Source organism: Synchiropus splendidus, chromosome 1, assembly GCF_027744825.2.
Source record: "Synchiropus splendidus isolate RoL2022-P1 chromosome 1, RoL_Sspl_1.0, whole genome shotgun sequence".
Taxonomy (NCBI): Eukaryota; Metazoa; Chordata; class Actinopteri; order Syngnathiformes; family Callionymidae; genus Synchiropus; species Synchiropus splendidus.
In genome coordinates, this window is record NC_071334.1 from 42,233,483 (window position 1) to 42,260,821 (window position 27,339).

General features: G+C 44.3%; 1 protein-coding gene across 2 annotated transcripts; it reads right to left on the bottom strand.

Annotated features, from left to right (window-relative positions):
• fndc4b (fibronectin type III domain containing 4b) lies at positions 1-27,339 on the bottom strand. 2 transcript variants are annotated; one of them, XM_053866445.1, is made up of 7 exons: positions 26,933-27,339; positions 16,372-16,487; positions 6,833-6,934; positions 4,953-5,055; positions 4,411-4,500; positions 3,541-3,626; positions 1-1,090 (listed from the first exon to the last, which is right to left on the bottom strand). In XM_053866445.1, exons 1-7 carry the CDS (start codon positions 27,006-27,008, stop codon positions 1,049-1,051), a joined length of 615 nt encoding a protein of 204 aa, XP_053722420.1. In that variant the 5' UTR covers positions 27,009-27,339; the 3' UTR covers positions 1-1,048. The 2 variants fall into 2 exon arrangements, with proteins under 2 accessions (XP_053722420.1, XP_053722409.1); XM_053866434.1 differs by having other exon boundaries at positions 7-1,090; positions 3,463-3,626.

Sequence of the window (27,339 nt, forward strand, 5' to 3'; positions counted from 1 at the left end):
CACACCTTAAAAAGTCATTGTGTATCGATTTTAAAGCTTAATTAAAATAAAAAATAAAAGCACTAATGAACAAAGAAGTGTGAATGCATCATACAGCATACAAAAGAGCATATACAGTTTATTGAGGAAAGAAAATTGATACATTTTAAATTCATGTCAAGAACCAAACTTTGCGTTAGACTAGCTACAAAAATGGCCAGCATTCGCTTGTTAGTATCCACCAAATCTAGCAACGGTTCTAGTGTGAAGATGCTCTGCTGCCGCAGTTATATGACAGTTTTCTATTTTAAAACAAGATCCCTGGTTCACTGAATGACAGAGAGGTCATTGAAGTAGCCGCAATTTATGAAGGAGTTTATCCTCTAAATCAAAGATACATGTAAACTTTGCAGTCTGTATCCTCTCTCTCTTTATAGCTTCACACCTAGGTGGCACACATAGATCTCAAACTAGGATCAGGAGTGAACAGAAACAGCAAAATCTTGATTTATTTTAATGAAATGATTCATTCACATCCAAACGCTGCATCATATTTACACTGCTTATGTTGTAAACTCGCAATGAGGTATCAGTTTGACACATGAAATAATGTACACAGTCTAATGACATATCATACACACAAGTGTCTAACAGTGAGCAGTCATGAGTGAAGGTAGATGAAAGACCAATTCAATGAGACCTCACATCATTTCTAAACCAAGAGCGCCATCTAGTGGCCTCCGAACATTAGGACACCGCTTCATCAACCCTACAATACTGTTTCATGATACCTCATCATGGTATAAACACTTGGAGTGGAGGGGGAAATAAGAAGTTTTACTGGGTTGACATGCTGGAAATGATTTCCTATTCATCACGCAAATGTATTAGATCACCACTGAGAGAATGCTCTTCTGTTTCACACGTCAAGTCCTTGCTCTTCCCCACTGAGAGATGTCCAGTTCGCCTCGATGGTTGTCTCCACTTTTTGCAGCAAAGCGCAGAAGTCTGCCAGGAGGGTGTGTCCTCCCTCTCACGGAAATGTCTTTTCGTCCAACAAAAATGGCTCTCAGACACGGATGATGCTTATGGAAGACGATGCTCGGTGAAGCTGGGGGAGAGACAAGCGAGGCCCATGAATGACTCACTCCACAACCTTGACGACGGTCAGGTTATCGTCATCAACAGTGGCACAAAGTGAACAAAAAGAGTGATCCTCAGAAAATAACACAAGTAAAAACATTGTTTTTATCAGGGTGAAATTAAGAAAAGGTTTATTTTTAGGACAACAAACATGCAGCCGGCAGTAGATGCGCGTGATATAGAGAGTTTGATTTGTTGACGCAAGGTGATCACTATCAGAGTCACATGCCGTGCAATGTGCATTCATGCTAGCATTTTCCTGAAAAAAAAAAAGGTTCAGAGTCCTGGTTAAGGTGAGGCATATGTTCTGAAAGGGTAAGTTAAGGGCGAGAGGCTGGGGCAAGCATTATGTCATTGAGCGGCCCTCACAAAAATAGAGAAACAAATGTGTATAAATGTGTGCGCACATGAGTGTGTTCCTTGTATACTTGGAATTCTTGGAAACACACCTTTTTGTGGGAACCTATGGATTTGTGGGAGGAGGTGGGAGGTTCTGTAAAAGTTGTTTATTTTTTTGGGAGGGCTCAAGTTTGGTTCAGCGTCCTGGTTAAGGTTCGCCATGTGTTTTGGGTGGTTTATGGGGAGAGGCTGGGGAGTTATGGCAATGAGAGGTTCTCAAAAGGATAGAGATACAAGTACGTGTGTGTGTGTGTGAGTGTGTGTCAGAATCAGAATCAGAATCCAATTTATTATTAATTGTCAGTGGGGATCCCACCAGCTAGGAAAGTGTTTCAAGAATAAAGTGCTGTCAATAATATAACAAAGGCTGATTTTTTGATGCGAATTCAACAGTCTGATGGCTGAGGGGAAGAAGCTGTTCCTGTGATGGGAGGTTCTGGTCTGGATGCCACATATTGCTGAACACCTGGCTGACAGTCTGAACCGAGGGTTTATGAGCCACACATTTCTGCCAGCAGAAGAACCAACCTTCAGAATAAATCACGTTTGACACGTTTTGTTTGGTGCTTTTTCACTTCTTTGGAGTACGCCCAAATTTTCCATACTTTAATTAAAGGGCTCCGCCAGTACTTCTGAGACCAGTTTATACCAGAGACTGAACCATCAACCAGTAGACATGTCTCAAATCTTTTCCTGCCGACTCATGCTGGCTGGAGCTCACTCGCTCAAGAAAGACTGTCATTCTGGGAATTCTATAGAGCTCTAGAGTAGAGTAGAGAAATTATCATGTTTCATGAAATAATCTGGTTGAAAAATATCTTTAAAATAGGCTTTATTTCATAATTTATTACAATTATTACACTATACATTTCCTTTTCCTCACAATAATTTAAGATTTCAATGCATTATTCTGTCTTCCTGCCTTCCTGAAATCACTCAAACACAGATGTCATCAAATGTCATCGAATTCAGAAAAGGTGGCAGATGATTACATTTTTGAAATGTTCCAAATTGCTATCTGGATCCATAGAGCATTTGGAGACATGTCACTCTGCTGGTGGTGATGTGCGAGCTTCTGTTTTAGCACTATTGTGCGTGTTTTGCTGTTCCATTGAGCTCACCGCTATAATATAATATAATATAATATAATATAATATAATATAATATAATATAATATAACATAACATAACATAACATAACATAACATAACATAACATAATATAACATAATATAACATAATATAATATAATCATAAAATGCTGGTGTTCTTCATCATGAAAGAAAAAATAAAACATTTCTCATATTTTGAAAGTAGGTTTCATGAGTAATGACGGGTAGATGAGGTTTCATGAAACAATGTACTGGCCACCAGATGGAGTTGTAGAATGCTTGGACCTAAACGATTACAAGAAACCTGACATCATTTCTAAACCAAGAGCGCCATCTTGTGGCCTCTGAAAATTTCACCACCCGCCAGTACTGTTTCATGATACCTCATCTACCCATCAGTACCATCAGTAGTAGTTTTCAAATATCCAAGGTCTCTCAAGCCACATATTGCTCGTGTATTTTGTTCCAAATTCTTCTTGCCTTTTACATGAATGCATCATTTTCATTCATGTTTGAACTGCCACCAGGTTCAGAATTCTTTAAATGTGCTGTGCTGACAGCTGATTTTGACTGTGGGAGAGACCTAAATATTCAACAGTTCTTTGTGCTACAAGTTGTGCAGCAACAAAAGGAGCCGTTTGTTTTATATTTAGCATGGATGCGGCAGCTCTGGTTGCTAGGAGATTCTTCGAGTATCTACAAAGAGTTTTCAGAGCAGACAAAATCTTCTCGGGCAGCTCTGAGCAGTCATGCATTATGGAGCAGCACTGCAGTCGAAGCAAAACACTGCTTAAGCCACTAAATGAAGCTGAGAGAGGGGAGAAGCTTCACCCTGCTGCTGCGCACGGCTCCATTGTGATAGATGGGGGAGTTGGTGGGGGAGGGGTTGTAGTACGGGGTGGCACGGACCAGCGGCCTCTTGGTCTTCTCCTTGGTGCCGTTGGAGTCGTTGTCTTTGATGATGTCGTACTGGCGGCAGAACAGGGCGATGACCGCTGAGGGACAGAAACACGACCAGTGAGTGAACAGATGTTCCTGAATCTCATTTCATAACCAACATATCAGCACTTTTTCCCCCCTAAAGTGTCACCGACATGGACGCCGTCATGTTGGTGTATGGATGGAGGACTGGAAAGCAACTAAATGTACTGTAAATAATCGATGTAACTTCATCATTTGTGAATAGAATTCCACTATATGAGCAAAACAATGAACGCACCACGATATTTCGTGTTGATGGGTAGGTTAAGCTTCATGACAGCATTGAAGGGTTGCTGAGGTATCATGAGGCAGTGTTGCAGGGTTCATGAAACAGTGTCCTGATTTACAGAGGCCACTAGATGGCGCTCTTGGAAATGATGTGAGGTCTCATTGAATTAGTTGTTCAAGTGCAAACATTTTACAGCAGACACTGCCATCTGGTGGCCTCTGAAAACCAGGACACTGTTTCATGAAACCTCATCTACAATCACTAATTACTACTGTTATTCTCTTCATTTCTACTTAAACAACAAGCAGCATCGTACATACGGTACAACTGGTTTCTTTTTGGATATTTCGAGAGAATGCTTTGAAATATTGTCTGGTAGCTGGTTGCTGAAATACCAGCCATCTATTTCATTACTTCTTTACACCAGTCCTACTCTTTTATTCAAAAAAGATATTCAAACGCTTAGGTCTTGTTGTTCTTCAGTTATTAGTGACTGAAGTTATGAGGAGTTTAGTGTTGAGTCCATTATGACCTATAGAGAAACATGAATTGATGACGAGTGGGCTGACCTGCCCACAGCAGCAGCACGGTGGTGATGATGAGCAGCTCTCCAGTCTGGAGGCGAGGGCTCATGCCCAGGCCCTCCATCGCTGGCTCATCTGTCAGAGGAATAATGGCGATCAGTTAACCTTGAAATGGTTCACTGGTTTGATAGTCATGAATTGTATCAGCAGAGAAACACATCCTCAAGTTCAGAAATGAAAACTGCCAGTGAAAGAGATTGGCTGAATTCACGTTTGCCTCAAATAGAGTAGTGAGTCAGTGCAGTAAACAAATAAAGAGCTGTGCTGTGAACTCAATTATGAATGAGATAGTATAGCTGAGAAAACACCCTTTATGAACGGTACAGTGCTAATGAAAATACTATGGTTGGGTAAGAGTGTCCTCTGGGTCAAGAAGTACCCCACATTTTAAGCTGAAATCCTCAGCGGTTGTGAGAGCTCCAATACAGTGTGTCATCTGCTAATACAGCGTCATAGCTGTCGGAGTGAACTGAAGAGTGAGGGTAGCTAAGAAGCTTGTTCCTGTGTGTGACAGCTGTGATCATTACGATGGTCCAGGACTCCAGCAGGATAGTGGTCCGTCCTCTCCAGAGTCCTGAAGTGGACGACACGGCTCGGCTGGCTGTCACCATGTGGCCCCACAGACTGCACCTAAGCACCAGAGGCAGGCGGAGGAGTCATTTCAGCAAAATTAAATTCCACTTGGCAGAATAAACCCACAATCATACAGAAAGCAAAAAGCTCTCAAACATTCCTGCAGTAAACAGGTCTCCGCTGACACTGAGTGTGAGAGCACTTCTCTGTCGAGGTTATTTTGGGAAGCGGTGAGAGGAGGATGAGGTCAGAGGAAAAGAGAGACAACATTCACATTTTTTTCCACAAGGAGTCACCTTGATCTAATGTCAGTGTGAAGCTTACTGCTGCCTCACAATTCACAGTTTTGGAGGAGACTCCCCGGCAAGGAAAAGCTCCATCAAAGCGGGTCAGAGGTCACAGCCAGCAGAGTTGGCAACACTTCTGAACGCTGCCCACCCTTCAGCAGGACATGTGCATGCTGATGAGTGGACTGAACACACTGAAGGACTTGGAGTGCCAGCGTGTCACACCGGGACTGAGTCGTGATCATCGACATGGGCGACAAAAGCTTCAAGAAGAAAATCACTGCCTGTACTGAGAAAGCACACACACTGACCAGAGTTGTCATCCATTTTAACCCTTTAGGGGCCAGTTTTTTCACTGAAATATTCCTCTTTGATGTCACTATTTCAAAAGGCTGTAGTGTGAACAAGGTTAGAGACAAAAGCATACTGTAAGAAAGAGAAATCTTCAGCATGAACCAGAGTTTGGGATGGAAGTATTTCCACAATCTAATGTGTATGTTATGACGTCACCAGTCGCCGACCATAGGGAATTACAAGTTTTACAGATAAAGATAATCTTCCTCATATCTCAATCGACATCGTTTACAGCGGGACTGTAATGTTCTCCTGCAGCTACCACTGCTATTTCTGTCATTGTTTCCACTGCGCCTCCTCATGGTGAAGAACCAGTATGTGCTGCTTGTGGACTGTCGTCACTACAAACAGTAGCAGCGCGGCTTCAGCTATCGTCTTCATCACTGGGTGAATACTCCTCTGCAGAACTTGAGGCAGTCAAATTCGACCTCTAGCTCTTCATCATGCTCTGCATTCGCACCTTGATTCGTTTAAATGATGTGATGTTGCCTGTCGCCACTTTGGTGGCTTAAGTTCAGTGGGCTTGACAGAGACCCAGGAACAAGTTTTCACCAAAAACATTATTACTTGGCTCTTATGGAACTACAGAAAGGCTTGATTGACAATTTGCCCTCAAATAAATGTGAATTAAAAGTCGATTTGAGGGAGAACTGACAGCAAGTTTAGACACACATCCATACAAACTGTCAACATGTGTCACTCTATATTTCAAAGCAGTGGCTGACAAAAGTATGACCATAGAGATACCTATTTGTTCACGCCACCACAGCAAGAAGGAACCCGAATTAAGTGAGATGCTAAAATGGAGTAGAGCTGTGACAGTTTTGGACTGTAAATGTCTTTATGATGGGGTGTGACCAGACTCATGTGAAGTAGTGCTGCATAGATGAAGTTTCATGACACAGTATTGGAGGGTGGATGAGGTTTCATGAAACATTGTCCTGATCTTCAGAGGCCACCAGATGGCACTTTCTACTCTAAAATGTTTCCACTTGAGCAACAATTTAACAAAACCTCATACCATTTCTAAACCAAGAGCGCCATCGAGTGGTCTCTGAAAATTATGACACTGTTTCATCAACCATCCCATCACTGATTGTGATGCATGATGCTAGGTAGCACCAACTGTAGAATCAGTCAACAGACCCTCATGATGAGGTCTCACTGTGTCATTGTGTGTGTTGGTGTGTGACCTGCACGCTGTACTGAGTGTCCTCGTCCAGGTCCCAGAGCACACACCAGCGGCTGGAAGTGTTGACCTCTCGGATGGAGCGCTGCATCAGTCCATCCTGCCTCTGGAGAAGACACACGTAACCATGCTCACCGTAAGTCGAACGCACTGCCCAGTTCTGGTCAAGAGTTAACCTGACAATGAGTCGCTTCAACATGGAAATGAAAAGGTTTTCCTTAGCCCCTTCAGTTCATTTGAATTCCACTCCAGCACCTCTTCTGTCCTCTCGGGGGAGATGAGGACCGTGGGCGCAGTGTCCAAGGCAATGTGGAGCAAAGCAGATGCACCAACAGAGATACGGATGGATACTTTTACCGGCTATCTGCTTGCTAATTATATCAACACAGAGCAAGTCATTTCACTTTACGGATTGTTGGACTATACAATACAGAATACAGACCTACAGAAAAGGATCCGTCACATGATACAGCTTCTACTTGACTGTGACTCTTGAAGTTGCCATCAACCCATCCACTGGGAACACGGCCCGACTGGTCACGTTGGCAGTCATACACCTCTAAGAGATGAGTGTGAGTCCACCAGCGGATGCTTGGCAGCAACATGAAGCGTTTGAAATCTGCACCAGAGACTCAGCAGTGGAGGGAGATTTTTCTCTGATCAGCATCAGGTCAGCCAGCGTTATTGTCCCATAACACTAATTAACCAGAATATACGGCGCAACTTTAGAAGCTTCTGACTCAGCCCGGATGTTGCCAGATGTTCCAAAAGCATCTTTTCAAAAGTTGCTCTACAGTAATTGGAAGACCAGCTCAAACACCCTTCAACATTGAGGCAAAAAAGCACTGTCATATATCATATTTATGTCCCTCTGGGAGCGTGAGCTTGGATTATTCCACTCATTTTGTTGTTTCCATCATGACCCTGAGGTCATGGCTGTCAGTGAGAGTGGGAGTGAAGGAGAAGTGATTGGTGTTCTTGGGATCATCCCAAATCCAGTGTGGATGAGTCGCTGAAACTCGTGATGGTTAGATGAGGTTTCATGACACAGTATTGGAGGGTTGGTGAGATTTCATGACATAATACTGAAGGGTTGGTGAGGTTTCATTAAACAGTGTGATGCTTATCAGAGGCCACCAGATGGCACCATCAGCTGTAGTGAAGTGTTTGGACTTCAACATCAAATTCAATGAAACCTCATACCAATTCTAAACCAAGGGCGCCATCTAGTGGCCTCGGAAAATCAGGACACTGTTTCATCAACCCTGCAATACTGTTTCATGACACCTCATCTACCCATCAGTAGCTGAAACGCAACCCATCAAAAACATGTTGTCCACAATATGAGTGACCGTTTCAGTTTACCTGAGGCATGTTCAAATCTTTTAGTGATTCTTCGTTTTACTTGTTTAGTAAATATGTAAAATTTGACTAGTTAATTATGTCAGTTACAAATAGGGGTGTCAATAGATTACAATTTTAATCTCAAATTAATCACACATTCGGTGTCTGTTCTAAACGTACCTTAAGGGAAGACGTTGTCAACACCAGAGAGGCCAATAATGTTAACAATGTTATGAGGTTAGCATGTTGTTGAGCCTCTTCAGAGCCTCTGAGGTTATCCTAAAGAATGTTCCTGACAGCATCTGTTATATTGGGTTGTTTGAGTAAACAAACGTTTGCATGAATAAAGAATTATTGAACACTCTTGCAAGTAGTGAAGGGTAGATGAGGTATCATGAAACAGTGTCCTAATTTTCAGTGGCCACTAAATGGCGCTCTCAGTTTAGAAATGATGTGAGGCATTAGTAGTACATGTCGACACATTTTAAGAGCAGACAGCGCCATCTGGTGGCCTCTGAAAATAGGACACTGTTTCATAATACCTCATCTACCCATCACTAGTCGTGTTCAATAATGCTTTCCTCATGTTAACATTTGTTTACTTCAACAACCAAAATGAAAGTTTTTCATCTACTCTTCAATACTGTGTCGTGAAACCTCATCTACCCTCTTTACTTCTCTCTGCCTCACTTCTTGTGACGATTAGGTAGACAACTCACCCAGAGCTCAACTTAAAATGGGAATATTTAATAGAAAATGAAACAGTTTTCTGCAGACGGGTGGTGTTGCTCTGCTGCAGGCCGTTATTATGTGCCTGTGTTCTGTTGGAAGCACCAGTCAAAATGACACTAATTAGCACAACCATATCTCACACTGTGTCGCTGAAGGTTCTTCGTTGGAGCTGCTTCTGCTTCACTAACAGCTTGTTACTGCGAGACTCTCAATGTGGAGGAATGCTTGACAGCAGCCAGTTGGGTCACTCCAAATTGTACTGAAACACTTGGCAGTGTGTGTTGTTTACTGACATTTCTAACCTCTAAACTCTAAACAGTGTCGCCGTCGTCAGTGGGAAATTCGGTTTGAAAATCAAATATATGAAAACTGTAGTCCATGTCTGAAGATTGTTCCATGTTAAGACCCTGCAACTAAAACAACCTCAACCAGGCTTAAGAAATAAGGTGATAGGCTTTCTGGCAATATTATTTTGAGCATTTGTTTTTTGGCAGGGGTTGATTGTGAGTGCAACAAAAATATAAATAATATTATTTTCTTTCTTTTCCCCCTGGAACTGCAACCTTATCGTGGTGGGGGAGTTTGTGTACCTTGAATGATCCTAGGAGCTATGTTGTCGGGGGCGTTATGCTCCTGGTAGGGTCTCCCATGGCAAACAGGTCCTAGGTGACGGGTCAGACTAAGAGCAGTTCAGAAGCCCCGATGACAAAACCAAAAACATCGAGGACCGTGACGTCGCCCGGCATGGCGCAGCCGGGGCCCCACCCTGGAGCCAGGCCTGGGGTTGGGGCTCGAATGCGAGCGCCTGGTGGCCGGGCCTCTGCCCATGGGGCCCGGCCGGGCCAAGCCCGAACGAATGACATGGGCCGTCCCTCCTGCGGACCCACCACCCACAGAGGGAGTCATAGGGGTCGGGTGCAAAGAGAACTAGGTAGCAGTCGAGGCCGGGGGGCCCGACGACCTGGTTCGTGTGGACATTCTCTGGCTCTTGGGACATGGAATGTCACTTCGCTGGGGGGGAAAGAGCCTGAGCTTGTGCAGGAGGTTGAGAGGTACCGGCTAGATATAGTCGGGCTCTCCTCCACGCACAGCCTGGGCTCTGGAACCCAACTCCTTGAGAAAGGCTGGACCCTCTACTTTTCTGGAGTTGTCCGCGGGGAGAGGCGGCGGGCTGGCGTAGGCTTGCTCATAGCCCCGCAGCTCTGCAGCTTCGTGTTGGGGTTTACCCCGGTGAACGAGAGGGTCGCGTCCCTACGCCTACGGGTTGGGGACAGGTGTCTCACAGCGGTTGCGGCTTACGGGCCGAACAGCAGTGTAGACTACCCGGCTTTCTTGGAGTCACTGGGAGGGGTACTCGACAGTGCCCCAACCGGGGACTCCATTGTTCTACTGGGAGACTTCAACGCCCACGTGGGCAATGACAGCAAGACTTGGAGGGGCGTGATTGGGAAGAACGGCCTACCCGATCTGAACCTGAGCGGTGTTCTATTACTGGACTTCTGTGCCACCCACAGTTTGTCCATAACGAACACCATGTTTGAGCACAAGGGTGTCCATAAGTGCTCTTGGCACCAGGACACCCTTGGCCGGAGGTCTATGATAGACTTTGTGATCGTGTCATCTGACCTTCGGCCACGTGTCTCGGACACTCGGGTGAAGAGAGGGGCAGAGCTGTCAACCGATCACCACCTGGTGGTGAGTGCGATCCGCTGGCAGGGGAGGAAGCCGGTCAGACCGGGCAGGCCCAAACGTATTGTGAGGGTCTGCTGGGAACGCCTGGCGGAACCCACTGTCAGTGGGGTCTTTAACTCCCACCTTCGGGAGAGTTTCTCCCAGATCCCGAGGGAGGTAGGTGACATGGAGTCTGAGTGGTCCATGTTCTCCTCCTCCATTGTCAGTGCGGCTGCACGCAGTTGTGGTCGCAAGGTCTCCGGTGCCTGTCGCGGCGGCAATCCCCGAACCCGGTGGTGGACACCGAAAGTAAGGGATGCCGTCAGGCTGAAGAAGGAGTCCTATCGGGTCTTGATGGCCTGTGGGACTCCTGAGGCAGCTGACGTGTACCGGCAGGCCAGGCGTGCCGCTTCCCGTGCAGTCTTGGAGGCAAAAACTCGGGTCTGGGAGGAGTTCGGAGAGGCCATGGAGGAGGACTATTGGTCGGCCTCGAAGAAATTCTGGCAAACCGTCCGTCGCCTCAGAAGGGGGAAGCAGTGCCTCACCAGTGCTGTTTACAGTGAGGGTGGGAGACTGCTGACCTCGACTGGTGATGTTGTCGGGCGGTGGAAAGAATACTTCGAGGGTCTCCTCAATCCCGTCGTCACGTCTTCCACTCAGGAAGCGGGGACTGAGGACTCGGATGGCTCTCCCATCACCCGGGCCGAAGTCACCGAGGTTGTTCGTAAGCTCCTCGGTGGTAGGGCCCCGGGAGTGGATGAGATCCGTCCGGAGTATCTGAAATCCCTGGATGTTGTAGGGCTGTCGTGGCTGACACGTCTCTGCAACATCGCGTGGCAGTCGAGGACAGTGCCTCTGGATTGGCAGACTGGGGTGGTGGTCCCCCTGTTTAAGAAGGGGGACCGGAGGGTGTGTTCCAACTATAGGGGGATCACACTCCTCAGCCTCCCTGGAAAGGTCTATTCCAGGGTACTAGAGAGGAGACTTCGGCCAATAGTCGAACCTCAGATCCAGGAGGAACAGTGTGGTTTTCGTCCCGGTCGTGGAACACTGGACCAGCTCTATACCCTCCACCGGGTGCTCGAGGGTTCATGGGAGTTCGCCCAACCAGTCCACATGTGCTTTGTGGATTTGGAGAAGGCGTTCGACCGTGTCCCTCGCGATGTCCTGTGGGGGGTGCTCCGGGAATATGGGGTGCGGGACCCTCTGCTAGGGGCTGTCCGCTCCTTGTATGACCGGAGCAGGAGCATGGTTCGCATTGCCGGCAGGAAATCAGACCTGTTCCCGGTGCATGTTGGTCTCCGCCAGGGCTGCCCTTTGTCACCGGTTCTGTTCATCACTTTTATGGACAGAATTTCTAGGCGTAGCCAGGGGTCGGAGGGGATCCGGTTCGGGAACCACAGAATTTCATCTCTGCTATTTGCGGACGATGTTGTTCTGCTGGCCTCATCGGACCGGGACCTTCAGCATGCGCTGGGTCGGTTTGCAGCCGAGTGTGAAGCGGCCGGGATGAGGATCAGCACCTCCAAGTCTGAGGCCATGGTTCTCGACCGGAACACGGTGGTTTGCTCTCTCCAGGTTGGTGGAGAGTTCTTGCCTCAAGTGGCGGAGTTTAAGTATCTCGGGGTCCTGTTCTCGAGTGAGGGAAAAAGGGAGCGTGAGATTGATAGACGGGTTGGTGCAGCGGCAACAGTGATGCGGTCGCTGTATCGGACCGTCGTGGTGAAGAGAGAGCTGAGTCACAAGACGAAGCTCTCGATTTACCGATCGATCTACGTTCCCACCCTCACCTATGGTCACGAGCTTTGGGTAGTGACCGAAAGGATGAGATCGCGGATACAAGCGGCTGAGATGAGTTTCCTCCGCAGGGTGGCTGGGCGCACCCTTAGAGATAGGGTGAGGAGTTCGGTCATCCGGGAGGAGCTCGGGGTGGAGCCGCTGCTCCTCCACATCGAGAGGAACCAGCTGAGGTGGCTCGGGCATCTGATCCGGATGCCCCCTGGACGCCTCCCTGGGGAGGTGTTCCGGGCATGTCCTACCGGGAGGAGACCCCGGGGAAGACCCAGGACTCGCTGGAGAGATTATGTCTCCGGTCTGGCCTGGGAATGCCTCGGGATCCCCCGGGAGGAGCTGGAGGAGGTTTGTGCGGACCGGGAAGTTTGGGCTTCCTTGCTCCGAATGCTGCCTCCGCGACCCGACCCCGGATAAGCGGCAGAAGAAGGTGAAGGTATTTTCTTTCATTGTTCATCTCTTCAGTTTGTAGGATGACATGTCCCTTAAAATACATTGGAATTGAAAGTAGATTTTGAGATGTACAGTATGACATTAAGACATTAAGAAGCTTTAAATATGACACGACCAAACCAACATTTTATTCCATATATTTTCAATACTGTCGCTTAAAAATTTTCATCACCTCCTCTCTTTTGGCAGTTTATAATGTGGCCCCTGAGGAAATTTAATTGCCCACCTTGCTATATGGTGTCTGCGGGCAGATGAAGATGAGAAGGCACAAGACTTGACTCTAACTTGAACTCGTGATGTGTGACTCGTGCATAATGTTCACATTTGTATCTTTCCATTCTAAGTTCATGTGTGGTCCTCAGAAAAAGAATCTGCTGGCAGAATTCGGCCCCCAGACCTCCGAGGAGCACACATGCACAATACTAGCACTCGGTTCTCAATGCCCTCCACTATGAAGCGCCCTCCAACGACCAAGTGAAGTGATTGATGTTCCTAAGACGTTCCTAACACTTCATGACGTCACACGTAAAGACGACGTGTCACTGGCTGCCATGCTGTGTTTTTCTTCTTGCATATCCAGTGTTGGAGACGTTTTGGAAAGACAGCTCCAACGTTGTTGCAACCCCTTGCATCTGTGCAGATGATCTCACTTGGTTTGGTGAACCAATGGAGAGGAAATGGGCGGAGCCGAAGCCGGCTTCGCCGCTCTGTTGTGGTGATAAATCTGTTAGAGGTGTGAGGATGTTAACGTTGGATGCTAGCCCACTGTTGTTTGTTCAGAAAAAATAAAAACATACTGTTGTACATACACGTTGTATGGTTCATGTTGTTGGACACGGTAGACCATTTAGGTCACTAACGTGTGACACCAGAGAAAGTCAACAAAATGTCCCTGTTGTTCTATCCAACATTGTTTTTAAATAAAGTACTTTTGGTATCCTGGAAATCTATCCACACATCATATTCCCACTTGGTTTCAGGTCAGCTCCGGAGCTCCCTCGGTTTGAAGGAATCATTTCAAGTGGTGAACGGCGAGTGCCCTCAGTCTGAGGAGTATTGGGACACACTACACTGGCATGTGACGCGCAAAACCCAGTGTTAATGGGACACAGCCTACATCTGCTGCACTTGCAATTCAAACAAGTTCACTTCACTCTCCAGCGCCAAGATGAATTTATATCTTTGGTAATTCATGTATTGTTTATTGATTATTAATTTCAATTCTTTTCTGCCTGATGTTGTGTCCGAGGCAGGTCAGGCAGCCAGACTGCCATTCAACGTAAGCAGGAACGCACTCATTAAAGGAAAGAATGTTCTCAGTTTGGACACAATATTGTCTGTAAAGATGTTCCACTGAGTGACAGTTTTCCATTCTGCACCATATGGCTTTCTTTGGTAAATTTGTAAAACATTTCAAACTTTTACAACATCAAGACACAGCAACGATTTGAACTCACCGTCGCTGTAAGCAAGACTTTAAATCGATACATTTTTTTCATATTAAACAAGTGAGACAGCGCTAACACTTTTTACCGGCTGGAAGCATTAGTTAACAATGCGCCTGACAATCCCGCTGTCTCTGATGTGGTGAGCATGAAAGCGCTCTCACAGGTTCCTCTGACATCGTCCTACATCCTGAGGCTGTGTTCAGTTAAAAGACGATGATGGAGTGAGACATGAGGCCACTTTGGCGCTGCCGCCTCCGTATGTTCCACCTGGGAGACGAGTCTGGGCCAAATCATTTCCACTAATGGATGTGGCTCCCACTCAGATCATAGTGGAGTCTGTGATTTGCCAAACTGTGGGTGGATGAAGATGATGAAGATGATGGGAGCTGAGAAAACAGAGAGCTCCCGGAAAATGTGTGAAGGTTTTAATCTGTGCGATATTAGAGAGGTGAGACATTTAAAAAAAAAGTGAACAGGTTAGACAACAAATTACATAATATTAAGCGTTAAAAATGAAAGTTTTCTATAAATAAAGCAACAGATTTGTAAACAAAACTGATGGGGAGCAAAAACGACAGGTTGATTTTGTGCGGTTTTTGGTTATTACAAAGTATTTTACAGCCAAGGTGAGTATTCAAGGTTTGGGGCACACACAGCAGCATAAACACTGCAGTGTAATCCGGAAACACTTCATCACTGCTGTCACTTTTCTATTTCACATGTGATTCATTTAACTGGGTATGTGACTGTGATCCACTGTAATGACTCTTCCCTTGCTGACTGCACCAGGTGCATCAGTGTCAACAGGCTCTGTTCTAGGTGACCTCATTCCCCTTCATTTATGTTTTCTTCTTCATGGCTTTTGAGGCTGTTTTTGGTTGTGTATGACTAGATGTTTGTGGTTGTTATGGGTCTGTGGATTTTTGCCAGCAATTAAGTCAAAGGCCTGGATTAAATGTTTATAAATAAAAAAATTCTTTCATATAGAAAGAAAAAGTTTTTGAAGCATCTGTAAGGAAACTTAGAAACTACAATCACATGAGGCAAACTGAATTTAAAGATTACAAATCACCAAGAAGAAACACTTTCCACTCAACAAATATAGAAAAATACTCGAAAAAACAAAGCAATGACGAACGATCTCCACTCACCACACAAGTCAGAACTGACGTCAAGCCGAGTCAGAGCGGGCTAGCTTGATGGTTAATGCTACGAACAGACTGTGCGAGGGTCAGTGAATGTTGCCAGAGGTACTGTAGATGGGTTGAATAAATGGACTCAAGGAAAATATCAGATATTCCATAACAGCCCACTATTGCGACAAGAGATCACGTTGTATTTTAGACTGTTACGCCATCAGTCAGATTCAGAACATAGCGACCTCTGGTGGTCAAGTAGAAGCGGTGTATGCAAGTCCGTCTTCAATTGGGAAACACGGTGACTGCATTGCATGTACTTAACGCTAACTGTACTCTTCTCTGGTAAGTTTGCATCTTTACATGCAGTGCCAGTGTAATACTTTCATTATTATAAGATTCTTATTAAGCCCAGAGCCATCCACACCTTATATACTACTGATGCCTGATATGGGTGGATGTGCTTTTCACTTCATTGATATTAGTATGGCATTTCTGCTCAAACATCATTGTAGAGACCAATGATATGTTGTGCTGTCAATAAATGCTGTTCACTGTTTAGCTCATATTTATAATATATTCATATACATATTTCTAAACTGACTGTCTTTAAACGCACCACAGGAGGTGTATTTTCACACCCTTGGACAACATGATGCTCACAGATCTCATTTTTTCCTTGGCTATGAACCGAAACAAACCCTGACGTTGCTCCAATGACGCAAGAGTTCATAATTCCTGTTATATTTCAGCAGTATGACTGTTTCCTGGGTCTGAGCTACAACTTTCCTGGACATTGGCTTCATAATTTCTCTTGACTAGATTTTAACTCCACTGATGATCTTGCCATTATCCAGAGGCAGGGAGGGGACACGAGTACGATCCTTTTGTACGGATAGGAAAGAACATTTCGACTCATTTAATTGGCAGATCAATCCAGACACAGTAGAAGAGAATATGGACTTCACCTGCTGAGAAATTGCGTATCCAATGACGGTGTCTCCCTGAGGGACGTTCCAGGTCACCATAGCCGAGTGTGCCCTCAGCTGGGTCACGGACACGTTCACTGGAGCTGCTGGCACAGCTTGTGAAACAAGAACACAGATACACACACACATTAGAGAGTGGGAAGACCTTCCAATGAAAACAGGAAAGTGGTTCTACTGCTACTGAGCCTGACAATGTAACAGCAGTTGGTGAAAAATTGAAATTTCAGCACCTAATTTAGTGGATTACACAAAGCATTATTTTAATTCGGTTAGATCTCGGTGTCCTATTTGACTCATAACTTTCCTTTGACCCTCACATAAAAAAAAACAGTCCAGTCCTGTTCCCTCCAGTTGAAAATGATATGTAAAATTAAACCCATACTTTCACATAAGACTTAGAAATATTCTCCGGCCTGGACTATTGTAACCCTCTCCTCATTGGAATCAACAGGAAATCTCACGCCCCCTGCTGGTTGAACTCTGCAGCTTCTAACTGGGTCTAACAGACGGCAGCACATCACTCTAGTGTTAGCTTCACAGGCTCCCTGCCCACTTTAGAATCCACTTTAAGATTTTTACCAATAACCTTTAAAGCCTGCCTAGGCCTGGCCCAAGATTACATTGTAGAACTGCTGAGCCTGTACTAAAAAATGCTACATAACTAAAGCTTTGCCATTATTATTATTATTATTATTATTATTATTGTTATTATTATTATTATTATTATTATTATTATTATTATTATTATTATTGTTATTATTTAGGTAGTAAAATAATTGTTCAAAAAAAGTTTAGCTTCCAGCCAACACCGTCTATACGTGCAATGCATGATAATGTCACAATAATGTTTCATAATGGAGAGATCAATGTCCCTCTAAAGGAAATGAATGTCGAACCAGATAACAGACTGAACTTGTTGTTTAAATTCCATGCTTGTTTTATACTGTTATATATTGAGCTGATATTTTCAAGGTTGTCTGTCACTCTTTAGGACGATGAGCCAATCATAACAGAGAGCAAGACCTTGATGTGAACCACAAGACCTTCACTGCTCTTTGAAAAAACAATTAGATCAATTTATTGCCCTCCGTCTGGACAACGCTCTGATGAGTGCAGATAATGATGTGCATGGGGATTCAAGCAGCAGTGAGAGTCTACGCAGCGATCACCAGTTCCACTCTGTATACAAAACGAAGTGACACAAGGACATGTTGAGCGGCCTGACAAAAGAAAGCTTTTCAAGCTGTTCGCAGCTGCTGAGTCTGTTATGAAGGATTGGTTGAATGTTGACCGCTAAATGGGGCGGCGCACGGCTGCTGCAGCTCAGTCTGCAGCACAAATTCATACGTACTTTAGCTGACCTTTTCAGAAATGTCCACCATTTTAAGACCACATCAACATCCTGAAAATGTCTTGTGACAGAACTGTAAGTGTAATTGTAACTGTGAACTGTAAACTCTGTACTCCAGTGTCGAGCAAGTATCTATATTTCAATACCAAGAGATTTGCTCTTGTGTAGCCCTGGTTTAAAGGCTAACCCAAGCATATATTATATTGGGTACATATATTGGGTGAACTGGCTCAGCAGCACTTTCTTCCACCCACAGAGTTGGTGGACAAACCGGAGCATCAGACAAAAAACACAATCCTCCCACATTCTTTGCTCCAGTGAATCCTTCATTCAGTCCTCCCACACACGCTGCTGTTTCTCTGCACTCGTTCTCACCTGTAAGCCGCCAGGGTGCATTCTGGGAAATGAAGGAGCGCGCTGAATGAACCTGACAGCCTTTTAAAAATCATGTTGATGTCGTCTGTTCCTTTGATGACTCCAGAGCAGTTCTGGCAGTGTCTTACTCAATGAACTACAGTGGCTAGTTTGACAGAGCCTGACATTCTCCGTCACATTCTGCAGACAGCCTGGGTCACAATCGTTTTTCTTGGCAGCGTTAAAGGGAGGACATTGGAGTTCAGCTGCTACGCTCATTCTATGATACACTGGTGCCGTGTATGTCCCAACTGCAGTCAGCAGTCAAATGATTTCAGGCATTGAAAAAAATGTGTCAAATAATTTAAAAGGATCCCTAAGACGGTTCTGAAACTGCATGTACATGAGCATGAATTTATCCCAGATCATCTACAAAGTTGGTTCTGTCTGTCAGATTGAATGAATACTCAGCACACTGTTGCACTACAGATCCGTCTGCATCCGGATCTGTATGGAACATTTCAGTATCAATGGGCATTAAAGCAACAATGCGTAACATTTAGACATAAACACATTATTCTCATATTTCCTGAGATGACAGTTTCAGTTTGAACAGTCAAAAATCACTGAGTCAGACTCTCCTGCTCTTAGTTCAATGCTCCCTTTGACTGTGTAACTTTCTTTGGGCAATCCGCCGGGGGGCAGGTTCTGACAGCGGTATCACAGCCCCAACTCCACTGCCACCTCAACACTTTACGACAGAGCGACCGCAGCAGTGAGCTCAGCTCATTTTCACCACAGCAGGAGCAAGAGTTCATAGTGAGGAGTCCAAGAAGAGTCAATATAGGAGATTCATTTACAGCCTGGCGAGAACTGAGGGATATGAAAGGCTTTTCTTCTGATCCTGAAGAGGCAATGTTTCTATTCAACTTGTAAGTCATTATTTGTGTTTACCACTGGTCTTGGTTGTGTTATCAAACGTTAAAAAAAGCTTAATTTTGACATGCTAACAAACGTGTAAGTGTCTGTTACTCATTTTACTGTGTTTATCACAGTATAGTGTAGATATAGCCAGCAAAATGGAATAACTCTGGAATAACTGACATTAGCTGCTTGCGGCTAACCTCTGTGGCTAACGTCCGCTAGCATTTATCAGACAGAAAAAATAGCTTAGCCGGTTCACTGTCATTAGAAGTGTTTTGGTTCATCTGGTTTGGACAGGTGTAACATGCAATAACTCATGTTCTATCTGGAGATGCTGCAGCTGAGTCGTCTGTTCTGCAGACCTGCTCTGGGCTGGTGAGAGACGCGACCAGCACCCCATTTCATCATTCCTGGCAACTGTTCTGCAACTTATTGAAGAAGCATAGTTTCGAACTCTTGATGTCTGTGGCCACTGCCAACTCAAAATAAAAGCGTGAATGGACGTTTTGATGCTCTGACTGTAAGGTCCTTATTGAAACATGCTGACTCATGATGTAATAAAGCGAGAGAGGAAAAAAGCTGCACCTTCGTTTTTATTATTCTACAATGCTGTAAACAATGGCGGTGCACCGTCATGGCTTAAATGAGAGCTGCCAGGCCATCAGAAAAAAGATCTCTTATTAGAGATGTACTCTCACGTGATCAATCGTATTTAAGCAAAGTGGAAACATCGAAACAAACGGATAGCACATAACACATCATGGAGGTGGAGATGAACATGACGGTTTTAACAGAGGAATCCCATATGAAACATCACAATGACTGATGTCTGTTGCTTGCAGAACTCAAGTTGCGCATTCCAGCGAGACATGGGAAGAGATGAGCCCATGAGGACGGCTGCACCTTACAGAATTATTTCTCATAACAAAAAGATAGCGGTTTGTTGTCACCAATTCAGTAAATGCGAAAACTTTCCCCTTTTCTCCATTCTGAAATGTGCAGTCGAAATAAAGTTTTATAATCTGGGACCGTCGGTCTTGCGGCTGCTTCCGCCTCTTGCTGGATCCTGCCTCTCCTCACTGGCTGAATCACCAAGTTCGAGTTCTGATGTTGAATGATACAGTAGATGTTTGTAGAGTTCCCTTTGCAAGTGTAAGCTTGCTTGTTGTGCCATGTGTGATTACATTTTTCGTTGTTTTGCCACGGTCTTTTCTCAGAAGCAAATAAGGGACAAGAGACCCAGCTTTACGACAACTTACAATAACACTCATTTACTCATTTACCGCCAAAAGCAAATATTTTTAAACTACCTAACAATGCTCATGATGTAATGTACGGTTGCATATGAAAACAAAATGTCATTTAAAATGATTGTCGAGAATGAGAACAGTATTTCGTCTTTCAAAGTATGTCTTCTAATTTATGTCTCAGCGCCTACAACCATCATGTGAAGCGTTCTTTTCCATCCATTGTGCGACACTGCGTCAAGGGGACACAAAAATCACCTTTTTCCTTAAATAAACAATATCAAATTGTTTCATGCATCTCAAAATTAAATCTGAAAGTCTGAATGTCTAAAATAAAATGGATCATTAACGAATGAGTCATGACACAAACCAACGCATCTCGCTGTCACCTGAGCTGCTATTAATTGAATTATAGACCCCAGTCACTCTTGAAATTCCTCAGGAGCTGCTGTCAAACACACAAACTAACAAATATTGACTCAAGCAAATTCTCTGGCTCCAGTCCCCGAGGGTACACCACAGATGATAACAACTCAAGCCCTCGGATGGTTGATAAATCTGATCTTGTTCAGGAAACAAGGACGTCAATAAAGAACGGAGCGGCACAAAGATGCACACGCAAGCACAAGTGCACCTGCAGCCACACACCCCAGGACAATAGATGAGAGCAAAGGCTTTGATGCAGTCAAAGAGACAGAGTTAGATAACAGACATCAGAGATGTGAAAGAGTGAGAGATGAATGAGTCAGAGAGAGACAAGAGACAACAAGGACGATGGACAGAGAGAGAGCAATTATCTTGGGCGGGAATCTGTAGAACTCTCAATATTTGTGTTTTGAGAGAAAAGACGGGTGAAGGGCAAAGTTTGATGGATGGACGGAGGAGGAGGGGGAGGGAGAGATCAATGATGGACGCAGCAGGAAAAAAGCAAGCGATGGAGAGCGAGGGGAGAAAGAGGACATTGATTAAATGATGAAATATAGTAGTTGTGCTGAACACACGTGCACTGCCGCAGCACTTCTCATCAACAGGAACGCTTCGGTGAATTACATGTCCAGCTCATTCATGAGCAATGGCTTTGTTCACCAAGGATTTGTTGGTTAAAACTATAATATTAATATTGTGCTGATTGATATCCTGCAATATAAATATAATACTGTAATTCTTTCACCTTCAAAGTGCCCAAAACCGCTGATTCCTATCTCCTGTTGAGATGCGCCCAGGCTGCCACTCTTGTCACGGTATTCTCAGTGCGAAAACATGCAGGAAATAATCGTTCCCAAAGGAAAGCGAAGTCTCATTCGTGCACTGTAATTGTGTTGTGAATGTATTGTGAATGTTGCATGTTATACAATGACTCCCGGTTCGCAACACAGATATGACTGTGTACGCTCTCCCACTCTTCCACGTAGGACAGCCCATTCTGGCATGTGACATTGAAGAGTCTGGAGGACTTGGTTCACAATTGTGAATGTGTTTTTATTATTGCCGTCAATCTCCCCGACTCTATTGACTTTGTATGTAAACAGTCGTGTCGCTCACGGAAGTAGCTAGCGGTGTGAACTTACCTTTAGGCAATATTTTGTTTAAGCCACCTAGTCCAATTGCGTCATTTTCTCCCGTTTTATGTGCAGTGGAGATAAGTCGAACTACTGAGTAATGCACTTCTGTGACGAGGGGTGAGCGCTTGAGTCCTTCCGGTTCCTATGACCTTAGAGGTCAAGCAATGGAAGGTGACAGGTAGCAAGGAGCCGTTTCAGACTGTTATACTCTGTAGAGAGCGATGACGCTGACTGATGAAGTAGTTTAACTTCAGAGGTCCAGAATCCGTGCGTCTGAGTGACCATTGGTTTGAGAATACAGCTCATCCATTTACTACTGAAGATTTGACAGCTCTATTTGTCACAATTGATCAAAAGTTCCAATGCAATCACTCACTTTCTACAGCTTCTTACGGTATGCCACCACTGCAAGCCTCATAACTGACAAGGTGGAGGACATTTGGGACTGGGTGCAAGTACGTCACAAAACATAGAACTAAGCTTTTTCAAAGGCATTTTTTCATTTTTTTTTTATAGCCACAAGTGACCAGCTAATGGGTGATAAAATGTAAATGTATACTATCAAACCTTTTGCACATGGAAATTGTGTTGATCTTCAGAGCATTCTGAATGTCAGTGTTCATAGTGTATGTGATTGTGGTTATAGTGACTGGGAGACATCAATGATGTTAGTGTTGACTGAAAACAGCAGGAGGAGTGCTGGACAGTCAGTCACCGGTGAATGTACACTGGGGCTGTGTATTGACAGGTATCTTGCGATACGATGCATATCCGATACAGGAGCGGTGATATAATAATCGCAATATATTGCATTACTGTAAGTTCAGCAATATATGTAATAAAAACCATAATTTCAAGGGGGAAAATCAGATAATATTATGTGCATGAAACAATATAATTCTTCAGATTTTCAGTTACATTTCATGAATTGGAATGAATAGCTTCCTGAATCAGCAAAGTTACTCCAGTGCACAAAAAGAATACATCAGTATTAAGCATCATATCCAAGTGTCTATGGATTAAATATTATTCTAGTCAAAATATAAAGACTACATCACACAATCAAGTATTGGGATTTTTCAGCAAAAATACTGATACAATATTGCGATGACTGAGTGCAACTCAACTCCAACTCAAGCAGAGAGATAAATAAGTCATGTTGAATATTTGCTGACACAGACTCAAATATTGGCTATTTTGCTTCAATCTTGTTCTGAAGATATGATCCCTGTTTGCCTTCCTGTCGCTGGGAAATTTCCTCCGGGACAGAAGCCATTGCTCTTTCCTCAGTATTGGAATATTGCAGGCGGGATTAAGACACGCTGGATGTGAAACAGCGGGCCACGTGTAACTACTAGCCACATTCAAAGGTGAGTGGCGTCAAGAGAAATCCTGTCAGTCACTTGGTGTTTATCTTTAATCGACGCGTCCCGCAGGGCATCCGCCAACAACACAACAATTACTCGATCCAGTCAAAAACAACAACAGACCTTGTGACAGGTGATGTTTACATCACAGTGTGGAGTAGTTTGTGACGTGTGACTCGGCCTCGCGACACTAAATCACAGTGGTGTAACAGTTTGCTGATAGACTGGGACAGTCTCATCTGGCTAATGGCACTATGCTGTTCACTCTGATGGATGTTCAGAAAATATGCGTGTGTGTGTGCGTGTCTGTGTGTGTGTGGAGTGAATAACAACCTGTGTCTGCTGATTAGAGCAATACAGAAGGTGGAGAACACCATGATTAGATGCGATCTTTGAAATTGCGCTGTAACTCACAGAGTCAACAAAGAGGCTGATCATTTTCTAATGACAAGCCTCATCATGCGACAGCACTTTTGAGATGGATCCAAATGTCAACAATTAACTAAAATGATGATCTTCATCCAGCCACCGGCACCAGGCTTGAAAAATCAATCTGGAACTAAGATGAATATCACTGTCGTTTGTTGAATTACCCTGCAAGCCTGTGGATACTGAGGCTGGAGAAGTCTGTTTACAGTACAGTAAGTGTTGTGTATAAATGAGGAGCCACATCTCATTTGTTTTGGGTCTGACAGCCAAGTGGACCAGCAGAAGCGGCATCCCATCATAGCTCTACTTCTGGTGGATGTTTCAGGGACACGTTCCACTCAGAGCTTGAACTTCCAAAACAATTGGCTGTCAAGTCTTTCCATGACAAAACACAGTGTTGAAAAGAACAATTAGGGAAGTCTAACTGAAGTGTTTGATGGTTTTCCAGTGAGAAGTGGACGGTAGGAAGAAAGTAAAGTGTCCATGAACAAGCTGTCTTCAAACTCTATGCCAGTATTCCACTCTATCTGTCTTAGATGTTAACTCAGAAGGACAGGAGAATGTCAGATGTCTCTGCACAAGTGATTCAGAACTGCCTATCAGCACAGACCGCATCATCAGGAGAGGTACTGTAGGACATGTTTTTGACAGACACAAAAGACATCCTCCACATTGCGTCAAGTCTTGATAAGACATTGGTGGACGATTATGGAATGGACATTACCATTACTGAAGTAGATATGTGTTTTCAGAGAGGTGAGCCAAGAAAAAGTGGCCCTCCCTCCTCTCCTTACCTCCTGGAGGTGTGGGGTAACAACTACAGTACCAAAGTGGTGCAAGGATACAACTCAAACAGAGTTAGGGCTATGGGAATACGCCTGACTATAGAGCGCCCACTAATGACATGTTTGTAAAACTGCCTGACCTCCAAGAGACACCCTGTGCTGTAGGTCATGTACAGAAGCAGAAACCGAACACTATCAGAGACCATGCTGCACGTATCTTATCTACCTTCTGTCATAGAGGAAGAAAGGAGAAGAGGGAACTTCTGCAAGCCAAATGCTGGGACTAAACTGCAACAAATGAACACTCCAATGAGTGAGTCGCAGTGACAATACAGAACTCACTATCAATGGAAATGGAAAACTTAATGTGAAGATATGAAAAAATGTATTTGACCAAAAACACAACTATGCAGCAAAGTCAATGCTTGAAAGAGAAACAGGTGTAGCATGAAAATCACCACAATCAACCCTTCACAATCTCCCTATCATTCACTGTGTCACAATGTCAACTGTCATCGGTAATATCTAAATAATGACAACTGACAAGGGATAAGCACCTGCTACCAAGTGTTTAGCTAGGATTTTGAGAAAGAGTGTATCATTTTTGCATTTGGTGTTTATATATAGTGCGGCATGCCACCCGGGGAAATTTCATTCCACCTGGAACTCAATTTACTGCATTTTCTGGGACAAATTGTCAATAACGGCACATGCTGCGTCGGCCAATCAAATGAGATTGCGGTGACTCGAGATGGGGATAGACGCGAGATTTTGCCTGAAAGCGCCATGGATCCAAGACGGCACAAGAATCTGCAAATACGGCACTACGTCTAGGGCACTGCACAGGCACTAATGATCGGAAATCTAGGGTGTGCTACTGAGAAAACACAGCGATCACTTATGTTTTTCAGTTCTACTTAAAGACACAAGTCATCTTTTCTCTCTTCATCTTTCTTTCATGTTTTCTATTATTACGGAAAGAAAACCTTCGTAACGCTGTACTGGCCGCAGGCCGACTCGACATTTGTGATACTGGGTTTGATATGACGCCGTGACGGCGGGCACGAAGGATGAATCCCAATACCTCCCATAATCCTCGATCTTAGCCCTCAAAACCAAGTGTCGGATACAGAAGTGGGACACCTCATAAATGCATCCTCAGAACGTGGGAGGCAGCAATACGCAAAAGTGGCCTTCAGTCTGTCAATTCAGAAGTAGAAGATTGAAAAAAGATAGTAAAATCAAAGTAATTGTCATGTAAAATTGAGATCAATAGTCCCTAAAATGGGCTTGAATGGTGCAATGATGTTTGTAATATTTAACAAAGAAGGCTTTCTTTGACACTTTGGTCGCCCTCAATCCTAAAGTAATCTCAAAAATAGAGGAAGATACTTTCCACAATTTTGAGGACAGTTACTCCCTGGCCAAGCTCGACATCATGTCAGAAAAGACGGTCCTTCGTGGAAACATGGAGGTGCACTTCATCACCTGAATCAATATGAAGTCCCGTAAACACAAATTAGCTGCTTCTTTGGTAGACAGCCAAGAGTTTTGGCCTGAGCGGCCAAGGATGCTCTGCAGCTGGTGTTGAAGCAGACAGAGCTTCAGTTTGGCCGCTGTTTTGGATGATTTAAGTGTCTGCACAGTTCAGACGGTCAGCAGAAGTATTCTAATCCGCCGATAGACTTCTAATTAAGGTTCTGACGCTTTAACTGCAGCTTTGTGCCAGTAAAGGACAACATGTAAATAATGCAGAGAGGGTGACCAGAGTGAAGCGGAGCCAGCAGTGTGATGCTGCCACATGGGTGTAGCATATGATGAAACATCATTTCAGATTTGGAGCGCTGCCCACTCCCATGTCTAAACGGCTTCGACATGGCATCATTCATACATATGGTAGTGTAGTTCTAAAGTTCATTTAGGTTTTTTTGGCTTTGCAATCTCACTGGGTTGTGAAAATAAGGACATACGCTCCAGATGTTAGACTGACAAAGCAAGGAGACTTGACCTCTGCCATGGACTCACTGGAGAGGCAAAATACAGTTCACATTTTTATTTGTGTGTCTACTGTATATCAATGATATGCAAATATAAATAGATACATATCAATAGATACTCACCTGATAAAGTTGTTATGCTAGCACGTCAGTCGGCCTTATGTATCAAGCATGTGATATTCACGGTCACATTATAATCCTACTACTACTACTACTATTATTATTATGGGAATAAATCATCTCTATTATTTTGAACAAATACAACAGCAACTTATTAGACAGACAGCTAGATAGATTCGTTTTTTTTTATTTTTATTTATTTATTACTGAACCATTATACATCATACAGTATATACAATGAATTATTTGTTTTAACCAAACTCCTATCATGTAAAATAAAAGTTAGTACATTTTGAATGTAAGATTTTTATTTTTGATTTAAGATAGCAAACTCTTACATTTGGCATCTATGACCGCTTAAATATTATTTATCGAGCTAGATATATTCATAAAAAACGACTCACTCGCTCCGACCAACACCGAGCAGGCGACCAGCAGCAGCAGAGGCAGCCCGGGCACCAGTTGACGAGACGCGGTCATAACCGTCTCCGACTCCGCTGTCGTCCGGGTCTTCGTCTCTCCGTCCTCAACCTCTTACTCCACACTGGTTCACTGGAACTTGTTAGACCGACGTTTCAAACTCTGCATGCTTCTCTCTAAGGAGTCCAAAACCCCTCGGGGAAACAGCGCAGCTGCAGAGTGACCCTTCAGTGGCTGCTGGGAAGCTAACAAGTAGTTCCTCGAGCGAAGACGCGTCTTCTGAATGCGGCTTCTGCACTACAGCTCCACGCCTCTGAGATCCAGCTGTCGATCACCCACCAAGATGTTCCATCAATGAGTGTGTAAATGAGGGAAAAGGACGAGGAGAGAA